Raw genomic sequence first — 13,156 nt, 5'->3', positions numbered from 1 at the left:
GTGAAATTTAGGTCAAACTATAGGGGTGAAAAGTGCAATTTATCCTAGATATTAATTCCTACTATTGGATTGCATATAACAACTTACATTCTATGCAATTGTATTTCAAAGGATTTGACTGGAGGGACACTGGTACCAGTTGAAGGACCTGATTCTCCATTGTTTGCCCTTGAGGTAAGTGGGAAAGTGATTTTTGATCACTTTGATTTTAGTGATATCTTTGTTGTCTAGCTTATGATGGACTTTGTATCTCATGTATTTAGTAAGTTTAAATGGTAGTTCTCAACAGATAAATCCTGAGAAAGCCAGGGAAGAATTTCGCAGCACAAGCCAGAAAACCGGGGGAAATGGAATCAAAGATTTTATGGATGGCATGGGCCTTGGGATGATTGTTGAACAGGTAAAACTTTTTCTGTAGTCATGCACAGTGCAACATAGAGCCCTTGTCTTTCCATGATTAAATCAAATTAGGAGTTTTCAATAGTCAATCAGTTGAATGAGATGACGGTTCTTTCTATAGATAATTTGCATTAGAAATTATATCCATCTGCATGAAAACTTAATGTTTTGTTTTTTATCACTGCTAAAATCCAAGATAGCAATATGGAGCATGCCCAAAAGATCATTTTCATTCTTCAACGTATGGCTATACAGCCTATACTAAATTCTCCTTTGTTGCACAAATTCAGTTACAACTTGTGATAGAAACATTAGCTGGCTTCTTCACTTTTTGATGCTTTATAAGAAACAATTTGGAGCCCTGGTAGATTGTAAAGAATGGGTTCCAGCATATATATGTTCAATATTTTTTTGATTGTAGCTTCATTTTATTTTATTTTTTTTCCTAAATAAAATTAGCATTTTCCCATAGCATTATTCTGATACCTGCTTCTCATTGACCATTTGTCTATTTTTGAATTTTTACTGGAAGTTAGAAGAATTAAAACTGGGAGAGCTTCTGGACACACCTCCTCCTGGTTTAGATGAAGCAATTGCAATTTCCAAGGTGTTTGTAGACTCCTCTGTTTTCATAAGTTTCCTTGTAAAACGCTCAGGCTTTTTCTTGTATCTTTGCTGACTTGATAACTTCTTGCCAGGTTATACAATTCCTTGAATCACGAGAATATAATATGTTTACTCGAATAGTTTTTGATACTGCCCCAACGGTGAGCTAAAGGTGGCATTTTTGTTCATTTCATTTTGGAGACTGTTTCTTGAACTTGATGGGTGTCCTTAACAGGGTCATACGTTACGGCTTTTGTCCTTGCCAGACTTCCTGGATGCATCTATAGGGAAGATATTGAAGGTAGAGAGCTTTACTGAGGTTTAAACCAACCTGTGGTTGAGGTCATATTATGTTTCAACGCGGAAATTGGTTTGCTTTGTTAACCCTATTTATTATGTAGATAATGTAAATATTTATGTATTATTGATTGATGTAATGTTCTTTTTTTTACAATGATTCATGATTCCTATATATAGAAGAGGGTGAGTGTGTAGTGGGTGAGGAGTAGGTGAAGTGGAGGTGGTAGTGGTGTAGTGGGTTAGGTTTAGTGGAGTAGGTGAGATGGTAGTGGTGTAGTGGGTTAGGTTTAGTGGAGTAGGTTTAAGTGGGTGAAGGTTTAGTGGAGTAGGTGAGGTGGTAGTGGTGTAGTGGGTTAGGTTTAGTGGAGTAGGTTTAAGTGGGTGAAGTAGGTGGAGAGTAGGTGGATTTTAACAGCCCCCCGCAAACTCAAGGGGGATAGGAACTAACCAACTTGAGTTTGGAGAGAGTAACAAAACAAGAAAATACATAAAAATAAAAGAGGATAAGAGACACTGTTAGAATTTACCATTCACACTCACCTACTACACTCCACTACTCACACTCACCTACTACACTCCACTACTCTTCACCTACTACCCAAACCCTCTCCTATATAATGCCACTCTGATTTGTAATACAATAGATCAATCAAGATCAATCTTGTAATACATCATTAATATATCAATCAATAAATACATCAATTTTAACTTGGTATCAAAGCAGGTTTAGAACCTAATATTCTCGCTTCACCGGCGGGCGGCAACCTCACCTTAGCCGCCCGCCGGACCTCAACCTAGTCCCCTAAAATTTTCTACCATACCTTCTTTGGCATCACCCAAACCAGACCCTCCAAATGCCCCGCCTTCGTCAGAACCAACAGACCTCACACCACTTGGAGTAGAATTTGGAAGTCCAGTGTTGGTTGATGCAGTTGGCGCAAAGCCCCGAACCAAGTGGACAGTGTGATCTGCCTCCAATCCGTAGCTTTGTAGGGTTTGATCGTCCTTCAAGATCCGGCCCTTGTAAATGAGGCGCTGGTGTTCCGCCGGGATGTCGCAGTTGTGAGCAAGGACGGACTTGAATGATCCAACGGTGGAAACGAGGGTGATCTGAACAGAGAACTTGGAGCCATTGGAGCATCGGATGTGGATGGTGACACCGGCGTCCGATTCGCTTGCATCATTGGGCAGCATTCAATCCTCATGGAAGGTTCTTTGGTGGAGACCCATTCTATCCTTGAAGCTGGGTCAGTGCTTCCCCCAGGTCGGAGAATCCCAACCAGATGTTAGGCATTTTGTTGCAGCCTCTATTTTTTCTAAAAGGGTTTGGTGGCTTTCTTTTTTTATATTTGGCAGTTCCCTTGGTGCTTACCTACTGCTGTACCACTTGGCATATACCACTCTCCTTCCTTTTCCTCTCCTCTTCTCCGATGCTCATGTTTCCCACTCACCTTTCTTTTTTCTTTTTTTTATTTCTTTTACTCCATCTTTTGAAAAGAAAAGGACAGACAAACTGGTTTGCATCCCACTAATTTTTCTTTTCCATTAGTGGTAATTAGTGGTAGGACCCGCCTAAATCAATTTGAATCTCTCCGGCATCAGACAACTAATTTTTCTCTGCGCAGTACACACACATTACACTACAGGCTGTCTCTCGGTCTCTCACACTCTCTCTCTCTAATAATCACCCCACATGCCTCAAGATATTTCACGTGGGTACTCCACCTCCATAGACACATCAAATATTTTATTCACACCCAAAATCATCATTTTCTGAAAAAAAAAAAAAAAAAAAAAAAAAAAAAAAAAAAAAAAAAAACAATTGTAACCAATTTACAAATTTACACAATACACTCATTTTATTCATATCGGGATCAACCCCGATCCACATTTTACACAAAAAAAAAAAAAAAAAAAAAAAAAAAAAAAAAAAAACAACAACAACAACAACAAAAATCCACAACAACAGCTTTGTTTTCTTTTCTGCAGACGGCCACCCACCGACCTACTCTGCAGCCGGTCTTTTCTTCTTGCCTCCGTCCTGGGTGGTCCTTGCCAGTGTTGCCTCCGTGCTTCCTAGACCACCAAGCAAGTTGCCTCCTCCCTGCTCCTCCACTACAGCATACGGTGGACCTCCAAATCGGAACATCACGGTGGCCTTCCGCTTCAGCTCCTTGTTTTCTGCCCTTAGCACGCTTATCTCTGCTCGCGCATCCTTATACATGCGTTGGAGTAGAGCCAGCTGGGAATTTAAATGCTGCACCTCATTTGTCCTACTCTGCAGCCGGTTCGACAAATTTGTGACCGCTGTCATGGTTTCCACGCATGACTTCAGAGTATACTGATTAGCCTCAATATCAGTTTGCACCGCCATTTTTTGCTCCACCGACCGCATCGGAAAGTTCAATGGAGCAAAACCAGAGGTGTTTGGTTGCGGTTCACTGGCCACCGCACCAGTTATTTCTCTTGTGGGCTCATTCAGTTCTGGAAAGAGCGTGAGCAGGTTCTGGGTAGCTGGACGGGAAGAAGAGGCCATGTTTTTGGGTTGCTAAGTGTTTCGGAGAAGGGTTGGTTTCAGGGTGTTTCAAGATTTGCAGAGACAAGCTCTCCGAGCGTTTCAGAGGTTTCAGAATGGTATGCCTCAGCCTCAGCCTTCGTCTTGGTTAAATAGCCGAGGCAGCCACGCGTATCGCGTGCCTCTTGCCACCAGCCGACAAAACGGGCACGCAAGCCAAGGCGCCCACGTGCCTCGCCATCATGTCCGGCACACCTTTTGATGAATTGGGCACGCCTTTTGATGGCACGCCTTTTGACAAAATTGGGCACACCTTTTGAGGGTGCGATTTTTTAAAGGGTCCGACAAGACTCTATAAACTGTCCCGACATTGATTCCGGTTAGCTCCTTTATGGGTCCGACAAGACTCTGTAAACTGTCCCGACATAGATTCCGGTTAGTTTCTCCAAGGGTCCGACAAGACTCTGTAAACTGTCCCGACATTGATTCCGGTTAGTTTCTACAAGGGTCCAGCAAGACTCCGTAAACTGTCACAACATTGTCTTCTACAACGGTCCGACATGACCCCATAAACTGTCTTCTACAACGGTCCGACATGACCCCGTAAACTGTCTGCTACAACGGTCCGACATGACCCCGTAAACTGTCTTCTACACCGGTCCGACATGACCCCATAAACTGTCTTCTACAACGGTCCGACATGACCCCATAAACTGTCCTCTACATGGTTATGACACCCCCATACAGTGTCCTCTACAACGTTATGACACCACCATCCAGTGTCTTGACCAACGGTCTGACACGACCATACAGTGTCTCCTATCCTTTTTTATTTTTATGTATTTTCTTGTTTTGTTACTCTCTCCAAACTCAAGTTGGTTAGTTTCTCTCCTCCTTGAGTTTGCGGGGGGCTGTTAGAATTTACCATTCACACTCACCTACTACACTCCACTACTCACACTCACCTACTACACTCCACTACTCTTCACCTACTACCCAAACCCTCTCCTATATAATGCCACTCTGATTTGTAATACAATAGATCAATCAAGATCAATCTTGTAATACATCATTAATATATCAATCAATAAATACATCAATTTTAACTGACACTGTATGGTCGTGTCAGACCATTGGTGAAGACACTGGATGGTGGTGTCATAACGTTGTAGAGGACACTGTATGGGGGTGTCATAACGGTGTAGAGGACACTGGATGGCGGTGTCAGACCGATGTAGAAGACAGTTTATGGGGTCATGTCGGACCGTTGTAGCAGACAATGTTGTGACAGTTGTTGTGACAGTTTACGGAGTCTTGCTGGACCCTTGTAGAAACTAACCGGAATCAATGTTGGGACAGTTTACAGAGTCTTGTCGGACCCATAAAGGAGCTAACCGGAATCAATGTCGGGACAGTTTACAGAGTCTTGTCGGACCCATAAAGGAGCTAACCGGAATCAATGTCGGGACAGTTTACAGAGTCTTGTCGGACCCATAAAAAGTCGCACCCTCAAAAGGTGTGCCCAATCCATAAAAAGGCGTGCCATCAAAAGGCGTGCCCAATTCATAAAAAGATGTGCCATCAAAAGGCGCGCCCACTTCATCAAAAGACGTGCCCGACAGAAAGCGTCGAGCCATCAAAAGGGGCGCCTGACACGCGGCGATGCACGTGATTGACAGAGCGCGTGTCGGCCTCGTCGTCTCTGTCTTTATAAACCAAAGCGAAGTCTGAGGCTTGGAAACATAACAAACCAGTTGAAACCTCTTCGTTCTCTGTAACATTCTGTAACCAACCCTTCTCTGAAACACTCAGCAACCCAAAAACATGGCTTCTTCTTCCCGTTCAGCTACCCAGAACATAGCCTCTTCTTCCCGTGGTCTGCTCACTCTCTTTCCCGACCTCAACGAGTCAACAAGAGAGATAACTGGTGCGGTGGCCTGTGAACCTCAACCAAACACCTCTGGTTTTGCTCCGTTGAACTTTCCGATGCGGTCGGTGGAGCAAAAAATGGCAGTGCAAACGGATATTGAAGCTAATCAGTATACATTGAAGTCCTGTGTTGAAACTATGACTGCGGTCACAAACTTGTCGCACCGGCTGCAGAGTAGGACAAATGAGGTGCAGCAGTTAAACGCCCAACTGGCTCTGCTCCAACGCATGTATAAGGATGCGCGAGCAGAGATAAGTATGCTAAAGGCGGAAAATAAGGAGCTGAAGCGGAAGGCCACCGTTATGTTCCGATTTGGAGGTCTGCCATATGCTGTAGTGGAGGAGCAGGGTGGAGTGAACTTGCTTGGTGGTCTAGGAAGCACGGAGGCAACACCAGCAAGGACCACCCAGGACGGAGGCAAGAAGAAAAGACCGGCGGCTGAGTAGAGAAGAAAAATCCCACTGTGGGTGTGGTAGTTTTGTTTTTGTTTGTGTGGGTTTTTTTTTTTTTTTTTTTGTTTTTTTTTGTTTTTTTTTGGATGTAAAAGTGTGATCGGGGTGGATCCCCTGATATGAATAAAATGACAAGGTTGTGGAATGTTGTTGGTGTTATTTTGTGGTGTTGTTTTGTTTAATAAGAAAAATAAAATAAAAGAAAATAATGGATAAAGAAAATAGAGAAATATTTGTGGATGGAATAAATTAAGAGAAATGAGAGATATGATGAAAGTGGGTTTGAAGATGCATCAAAAAGAGAGAGAGAGGGATGTCCAAGAAGCTTGTGCTTTTGATAGTTACACATTACCCAAGCTGTATGTGAAGATGCATGTTACTGTCTTACACTTCTGCAGGCTTGGTATTCTTTGTGGGGCACTTGCAACACGTGACATTGAAAATTGTATTCGAAAATGATGACATCTCCAACATGAAACGTCTTGGAAGCAGCTCAGGCCTTGTAATCAATATTCCCAATGATGGTTCAACCAGCAGAGTCCCCAACCTTGTACACTGCTGCCATTGAAACCTTCAAGCCAGCAAACATGGCTACCAACAACAGAGCCACAGCTCTACACCCCACACCCAAATCCATGGCTAAGAGAGAGAGAGCAAATCGGGAAAAAAAAACAGCAGTGACGAGCAGAAAAGCAGCGCCAGAAACGCCAACGACGACGACGAGTAAGAGTACAACCACGGATATGTGAGAGGCAAGGTGAACGGCGATAGAGGCTAGACGATGATGCGGGTGGTGCCGCCGCCGACATAGCGGAGGAGGGGTGTAAGAAAATGTTGAAGAAGTCAAGGTATGTGTAGAAAATAAGCGGAATAGGTTGAGGTCCGGCGGGCGGCCAAGGCGAGGTTGCCGCCCGCCGGTGAAGCGAGAAATACTAAGGTCTTAACCTTGCTCTGATACCATATAAATATTTATGTATTATTGATTGATGTAATGTTCTTTTTTTTTACAATGATTCATGATTCCTATATATAGAAGAGGGTGAGTGTGTAGTGGGTGAGGAGTAGGTGAAGTGGAGGTGGTAGTGGTGTAGTGGGTTAGGTTTAGTGGAGTAGGTGAGATGGTAGTGGTGCAGTGGGTTAGGTTTAGTGGAGTAGGTTTAAGTGGGTGAAGGTTTAGTGGAGTAGGTGAGGTGGTAGTGGTGTAGTGGGTTAGGTTTAGTGGAGTAGGTTTAAGTGGGTGAAGTAGGTGGAGAGTAGGTGGATTTTAACAGATAATGGTTGCTATTTTGCTCAAATGAAGATTTAGATAGATGTCATTGCTTATTAAAATTGTTGGATAGCTTGATGTATGTTATTGGACCAATTTCCTAATACTTAAGTTTCTGATAAAATTGGTGATCTAACATGGTTTCACAGCTTTGGTTCTAGGAGGTCTAGGGTTCAACTCTTGCAATATTTATTTCTGCTCTCCTTATTGTTTGTTATTGTGTTCCATGTTCTATTTATTATTGCAAGATGAGTTGCACATGTGGAGCAGTGTTGAATAGCTAGCTTGATATACATTGTTGGGCCAATTTCCTAGTAGCTTAATCTTTTGAGGCAATTGGTAATCTAATAAGAACAATGTTGGAATCTACTCAATTTTACGATCACCATGCTATTTATGTAGTGACTTCACCATTAAGGCTGAAGCTTTTGTTTATGGGAAGGTCTGTAGATAATGCAGGCTTTGCGAATTCATTGGGTTCTTGCGAAGCAAATCATTTATTTCTCCCATCATGAATCCTTCCCATTAGCCTTTCACTTGGAGGTGTTCACTCTTGCTATGACATTCTCTGTTTTCTTCATTCTTCTTTTGGATAAAGATTCTAGTAGCTTCCATGTAGTTTGTTGATCATGCAGCCTATTGGGCTGCTTCTTGTGCTGGGAGCAACTCTCTTCCTATTAACTGGCGGCATGTCCTAGGGGTGGACAGTGGCTCGTCATGTGAAGCCCACCTTGGCCTGCCCATAATTTATATGGCCTGCGATCACGTTTTAGGGGTGGACATAGGCTGAATGTGGCCTCGTTCCAAACCTAAAAGGTTACATGTCCACACCTATAGAATGAGAGCGAGAGCATGCAATAGAGATTACGTAATTTAAACAACCTGCCTGCCCATAATTTGCAAGGCACGGGATCACATTCGAGCTTTTCTTATTCAAATGGATATGTCCTTTACTTGCTGCATAAGATTTGGTATTTTTTGTTTCGATTTGAAGTTTCCTTAGCAAATTTTTTCCCCCCTCCCTATCTGGAAAGCAGAGGTAATCTAATAAATTTTGAGTTTTCAACTTCATTAAACTACAAAAACAGCCAAAAACTCTCCTTAGGCTTTCTAGTGTCAGTTGACAGTTAGTGTATGTTTTATCTTATCTTGTTTATTTTATTTTTTGTGAATTGCAACATATATTTCTGACCATAAAATAGTAGATGTCTAATTTTCTGTTGGTTCCACATTGTCTGTGCCATACTGCATGTGGAAGGAAGCTACAAGGGATGAGGTATCTGCCTTTGCCAGGGGTATGATCAACTGATTACGAGGCAGTTATTTCTGTGAGAAATTAGGAACAGCCCCAAAAATTCGGAGCCCTGATTCCCCAAAAAAGTAAATACAGCCATCACAGTATCTGGTCATGCGAACCCCTACTTTTCTGTGGGTTAGATGTATGAAGCGAAGTCCCACATCACTTGAATACTAAAGTAATATTAAACATATAAGCATGAAGGCACCCTCACCTTAATAGCTAGTTTTTAGGGTGAGTTCTACCCAAGACCGTATAACATGATATTAGAGTCGGAGTACTCAAGGATGAGTAGGGTGTGCATTCCTGGCCTGCATGCCGCAGGTGCTGCCGAGTGAGCATGCCAGGCATGGGGGAGGGTGTGAAGCGAAGTCCCACATCGCCTGAGTACCAAAGTAATATTAAGCATATAAGCGTGAGAGCACCCTCACCTTAATGGCTAGATTTTGGGGTGAGTTATACCCAAGACACCGTGTAACAAGATGAACAATCTAAACTATGCAGTTTGAATGAGTTAAGTTGATGTTCCACACTTGAGACATTTTAATGTTTTTAGTCTCATAATTTTGTTAGTAGATGTTTTGGTTGAAATATCTACTAAATGTGGGCATGCATAATATGTATTGTGCTCATTCAGAATTCAAAATCGTCAATGTCTGTACCCTAGATAAGCTTCATATTGAAAGCGCTGACCTCAGGCCTCAAAGCTGTTGTTGACAGATATGATTCTGATAGTTTCACAGGATGAGCTCCTAATTAGATGTCTTAAATAGATATAAAGGTAGTGCCTAAAAGAAAAATGGCAACATCATGTCTCATTGCAAAGGACTTTATGTGACTCAAAGGATGCAGGAAAATGGCGTCTGTCAACTAAATGAAGCTATCAATTTTAAAGATTGTGCTGTTCTGCTAGAAAAGTTACAATTTTAGCACTAAACAGACTACTACTGGGAAACAATGTTGATCTTCAATCTGATGATAAAATTGATGATTATCATGGATCTTTGGAAAACTATATATAAAGAACCTAGAGAGAGAGAGAGAGAGAGAGAGAGAAGCTCAAGTGATGTCTGTGTACAGTAATGGAACTCGAACTTGCTTATTAGTCTGCTTATCAAAAAAATAAAATAAAATCATATTTGTTGTTTGTTTAATTTTGATGCCTTGTGCATCTCATTTATTTCACATCCGTATCTAGCTCATCCATATTTTCGCATCTTGTCATGTCTTTAAAAATGCTGTCATTCTTAAGATGGTTGTATTTCTCTCTCCCTCTCTTCTTTCTTTCCCACTCCCCCTCTGAAACATATTTCAATGGTCAAGTATGTGCTTCAGCATAAAAAAAAACCCATTTATCTATCAATGTGACATGTTGACACGGCTTGAACTGTTTGGCATACAACCAAACAGACGTTATATATTCTATATTTTGGTATTTTGCATCATTTTGTTTTCTAATATCTTCTTTCTTCACTGATTGTCATCATGTAATACCAGACGCATTCCTGGTAATATAGATCTGACATTCTTACAAGCGTTATGAATGTTGAAATTGTCTTACATTGTCATTGAATTCGTTTTCTGTGTTGACCATTACAGCTTAAGCAGAAGATAGCCTCAGCTACTTCGGCCATCAAATCTGTCTTTGGACAAGAAGATACTCGGCCGGATCCTGTAAGCCTGTTGCACCTGGAGCTGGTGTTTGTAATGTTTGTAATACAAAGTTCGTAATTTTCTGTCTGCTTTATTTTATAGGCTGAGAAATTAGAGCGTTTACGGGATAGGATGATCAAAGTACGGGAGCTTTTTCATGACAAAGATTCAACAGAATTTGTCATTGTAACGATCCCCACGGTAATTGCTCACTGTGTCTATAAACGTGGTGTATGTTTGGTTGCAGTTGCAACTCTATAGGTTACAGTTTGAGCAAAAATACAACTTATTGTCTTGTCACGTGAAGAATATGCAGCTACAGATCATGTCTCCAAGAGATGACGCCATTCAGTTATTGTGCCTTTTGTGCAGAGTAATTTATATGGATCCTGTGCTTGAATGTTGGCCAAATCGGTTAATTACACTTTGAATCCTTCCACCTTCACAAAAACTCACTTTGGCCCCTTCACTTTCAATTGTGACGACAACCCTTTGTACTTTTAAGTCAAGTTGCAATGTCATTCTTCCATTCATCTGGCGTTAGTGAGGCTGACAGAAATTGGTGCGTGAACTACATGACATTTTTCTGAGGGCACAATTAAAATTGGGCGGATCAAAGTGGGATTTTGGTAGAAGTGTGGGGGACTAAAAGGAATTTTTAGTGAAAGTGTAGGGGCGCTAATTGGGCGCAAAAAATGTCACATGAGCTTTACATGCCAATTTCCATTAGCCTCATTAATGCCAAATAGAAGGAAGGGGTTGACTCTCATGATTAAAAGTGGAAGGGTGAAAGCGGGATTTTGGTAAAAGTGCAGGGGTGCTAAGTGTAATTAACCTTGGCCAAATTGTTCAATGCATACTGACTTGGAAAGATACAACCTTTGAACCTTAAAAAAACTAGTCTGAAATACTTGGAATAATAATAATTTTAGCTGTTATTGAGTATTGCTGACTAGCAAAAAGTTAGTTTGGTTTATCAGTATTCTACTAGGAATCTTTCATCGGAACTGTAGAATGACCTCTCTTCAAAACTATTCTTCTAAGGTGATGGCGATTAGTGAGTCATCAAGGTTGCGTGCTTCCTTGAAGAAGGAAAATGTTCCTGTCAAGAGGCTTATTGTTAATCAGGTCCTTCCCCCATCTGCCTCGGACTGCAAATTTTGCGCAATGAAAAGGAAGGTATAATCTATTTACTATCTTTTTTGCCAGATTATATGTTTTTACTCTGACTGTCATATATGATGAACTATATTTAATGTTTTGAATTCTGCCCATTATTCATAGAAACTTAATTCATAATTGATGTGTGTAATCTAAAATTTTTGTCATAGTCCTTGCGGTTCAGAATCTGATCTGATTTTACTTTGAAAGGTTGACGTAGTTGACGTTTTTGCTTTTGTATAAGTGGAATTAGATTCAACAATTCCATTTTTTTCTATTTAACTGTTACAGGATCAAATGCGTGCTCTTGATATGATCCAGAATGATCCAGAACTCTCTGGTTTGTCATTGATCCAGGCACCCCTTGTTGATGTGGAGATCAGAGGTGTTCCAGCTCTTCAGTTCTTAGGGGACATTGTTTGGAAGTGAAAATCTTTTTGATGATATCAATGATTCAACATTATTGGGTAACAACTTTAACACTTCTGTAACCTTTTCTTTCACCCATTTAAACCAAGTTATTTTTTAAAGTAGCATTTTCTAGCAAAATATTTATGAATAAAATGGGGATGGAACGTTATGGTATTCCTATGAAACATGGGTACTTCGAAAAGTATGTTGTACCCATACGGGGTACTTACTGACATATGGTACCTCGTATGATTACTTCTACATATGTACCAGGCGCACAAAAGACGCACTCAAATTTTTTCTTTTAATTTTTGACATATCCAGACGTATCTAGTATATACTCAAGTCGTACCGTACCTCAGTTAAAATAATATTTCCTTCTACTACAAAGATAAAACTCTTTTCACTAGATTTCTTTTTTATTTTTTTGTTTTATGCTTAGCATAATTTTAAAATTAAACTATGGTTTGTTAGTTATTTAATATATTGATATTTAATTTTGATTTATACGTTTACTTTTGACATTAAATATTAATTGTAGGTTGAACTTTAACAAATTAAACTATTTAATTAATTTTTGCATTAGTTTAAATTAAAAATAAATATTTTTTTATAAGTGTACTAAGGCGTATCTGTATTTTTTTTTTTTTTTTTTGAATTTTACCATATTGATGTACCCGTATCGTACCAATATCAGTGCTCGTACCCGTACCCGTGCTTCATAGTGGTATTCTTTTATCTGTCAAACTTTGATGTTGGTAGTACTAACTACCTGGTGGTTTGATGGACATATTATGACATGGGATTAGAAAATTTTGAATTGGTGGTGGATTTTAAAGTTCTGATCCAAGGTATTCATGTAAAGAGATTATTCTAAGATTTCTGAATGAAACTGTATATTCAATTGTGTTTAATACAAAGAGTACAATTGATTTATATAGACCTAATTGAAAAAACCCAGTCTACACTTCTTTTAAAACCCATGTATTAAGGACAAGGAAACTGAAACGTTATAACTAGCACAGATGGAGCAACTTCAGGCTATGTGGGACACATTCCAACACATCCTCCTAGACCACAATATACACTAGCCAGACAAATGACACACCAGTCATAGGCCCAACCAAGCTTTGATACCAAATTGAAAAGCCCTCTTTCTCTCTCT

The 13,156-nt window shown here is 40.4% G+C and overlaps 1 protein-coding gene across 4 annotated transcripts in view; it reads left to right on the top strand.

Annotated features, from left to right (window-relative positions):
- Nucleotides 1-13,156, top strand: part of LOC114266373 (ATPase GET3B) — a 30,510-nt gene that overhangs the window by 3,562 nt on the left and 13,792 nt on the right. For 2 of the 4 annotated variants that reach the window (XM_082882814.1, XM_082882815.1), the window contains exons 3-11: nucleotides 112-174; nucleotides 290-400; nucleotides 932-1,006; nucleotides 1,098-1,166; nucleotides 1,241-1,306; nucleotides 10,366-10,440; nucleotides 10,522-10,620; nucleotides 11,464-11,598; nucleotides 11,872-12,047. In XM_082882814.1, coding sequence (XP_082738940.1) covers nucleotides 112-174; nucleotides 290-400; nucleotides 932-1,006; nucleotides 1,098-1,166; nucleotides 1,241-1,306; nucleotides 10,366-10,440; nucleotides 10,522-10,620; nucleotides 11,464-11,598; nucleotides 11,872-12,009 — 831 coding nt within the window. In that variant the 3' untranslated portion in view covers nucleotides 12,010-12,047. The remainder of the gene's footprint in view (nucleotides 1-111; nucleotides 175-289; nucleotides 401-931; nucleotides 1,007-1,097; nucleotides 1,167-1,240; nucleotides 1,307-10,365; nucleotides 10,441-10,521; nucleotides 10,621-11,463; nucleotides 11,599-11,871; nucleotides 12,048-13,156) is intronic. The other 2 variants (XM_082882817.1, XM_082882816.1) reach the window with 1 other exon arrangement.

This window comes from Camellia sinensis, chromosome 8, assembly GCF_055761805.1.
Source record: "Camellia sinensis isolate YWXY chromosome 8, ASM5576180v1, whole genome shotgun sequence".
In the NCBI taxonomy this organism is placed as follows: Eukaryota; Viridiplantae; Streptophyta; class Magnoliopsida; order Ericales; family Theaceae; genus Camellia; species Camellia sinensis.
Note: the sequence above shows the minus strand (reverse complement) of the source record. Positions and strands in the feature narration are given on the sequence as shown.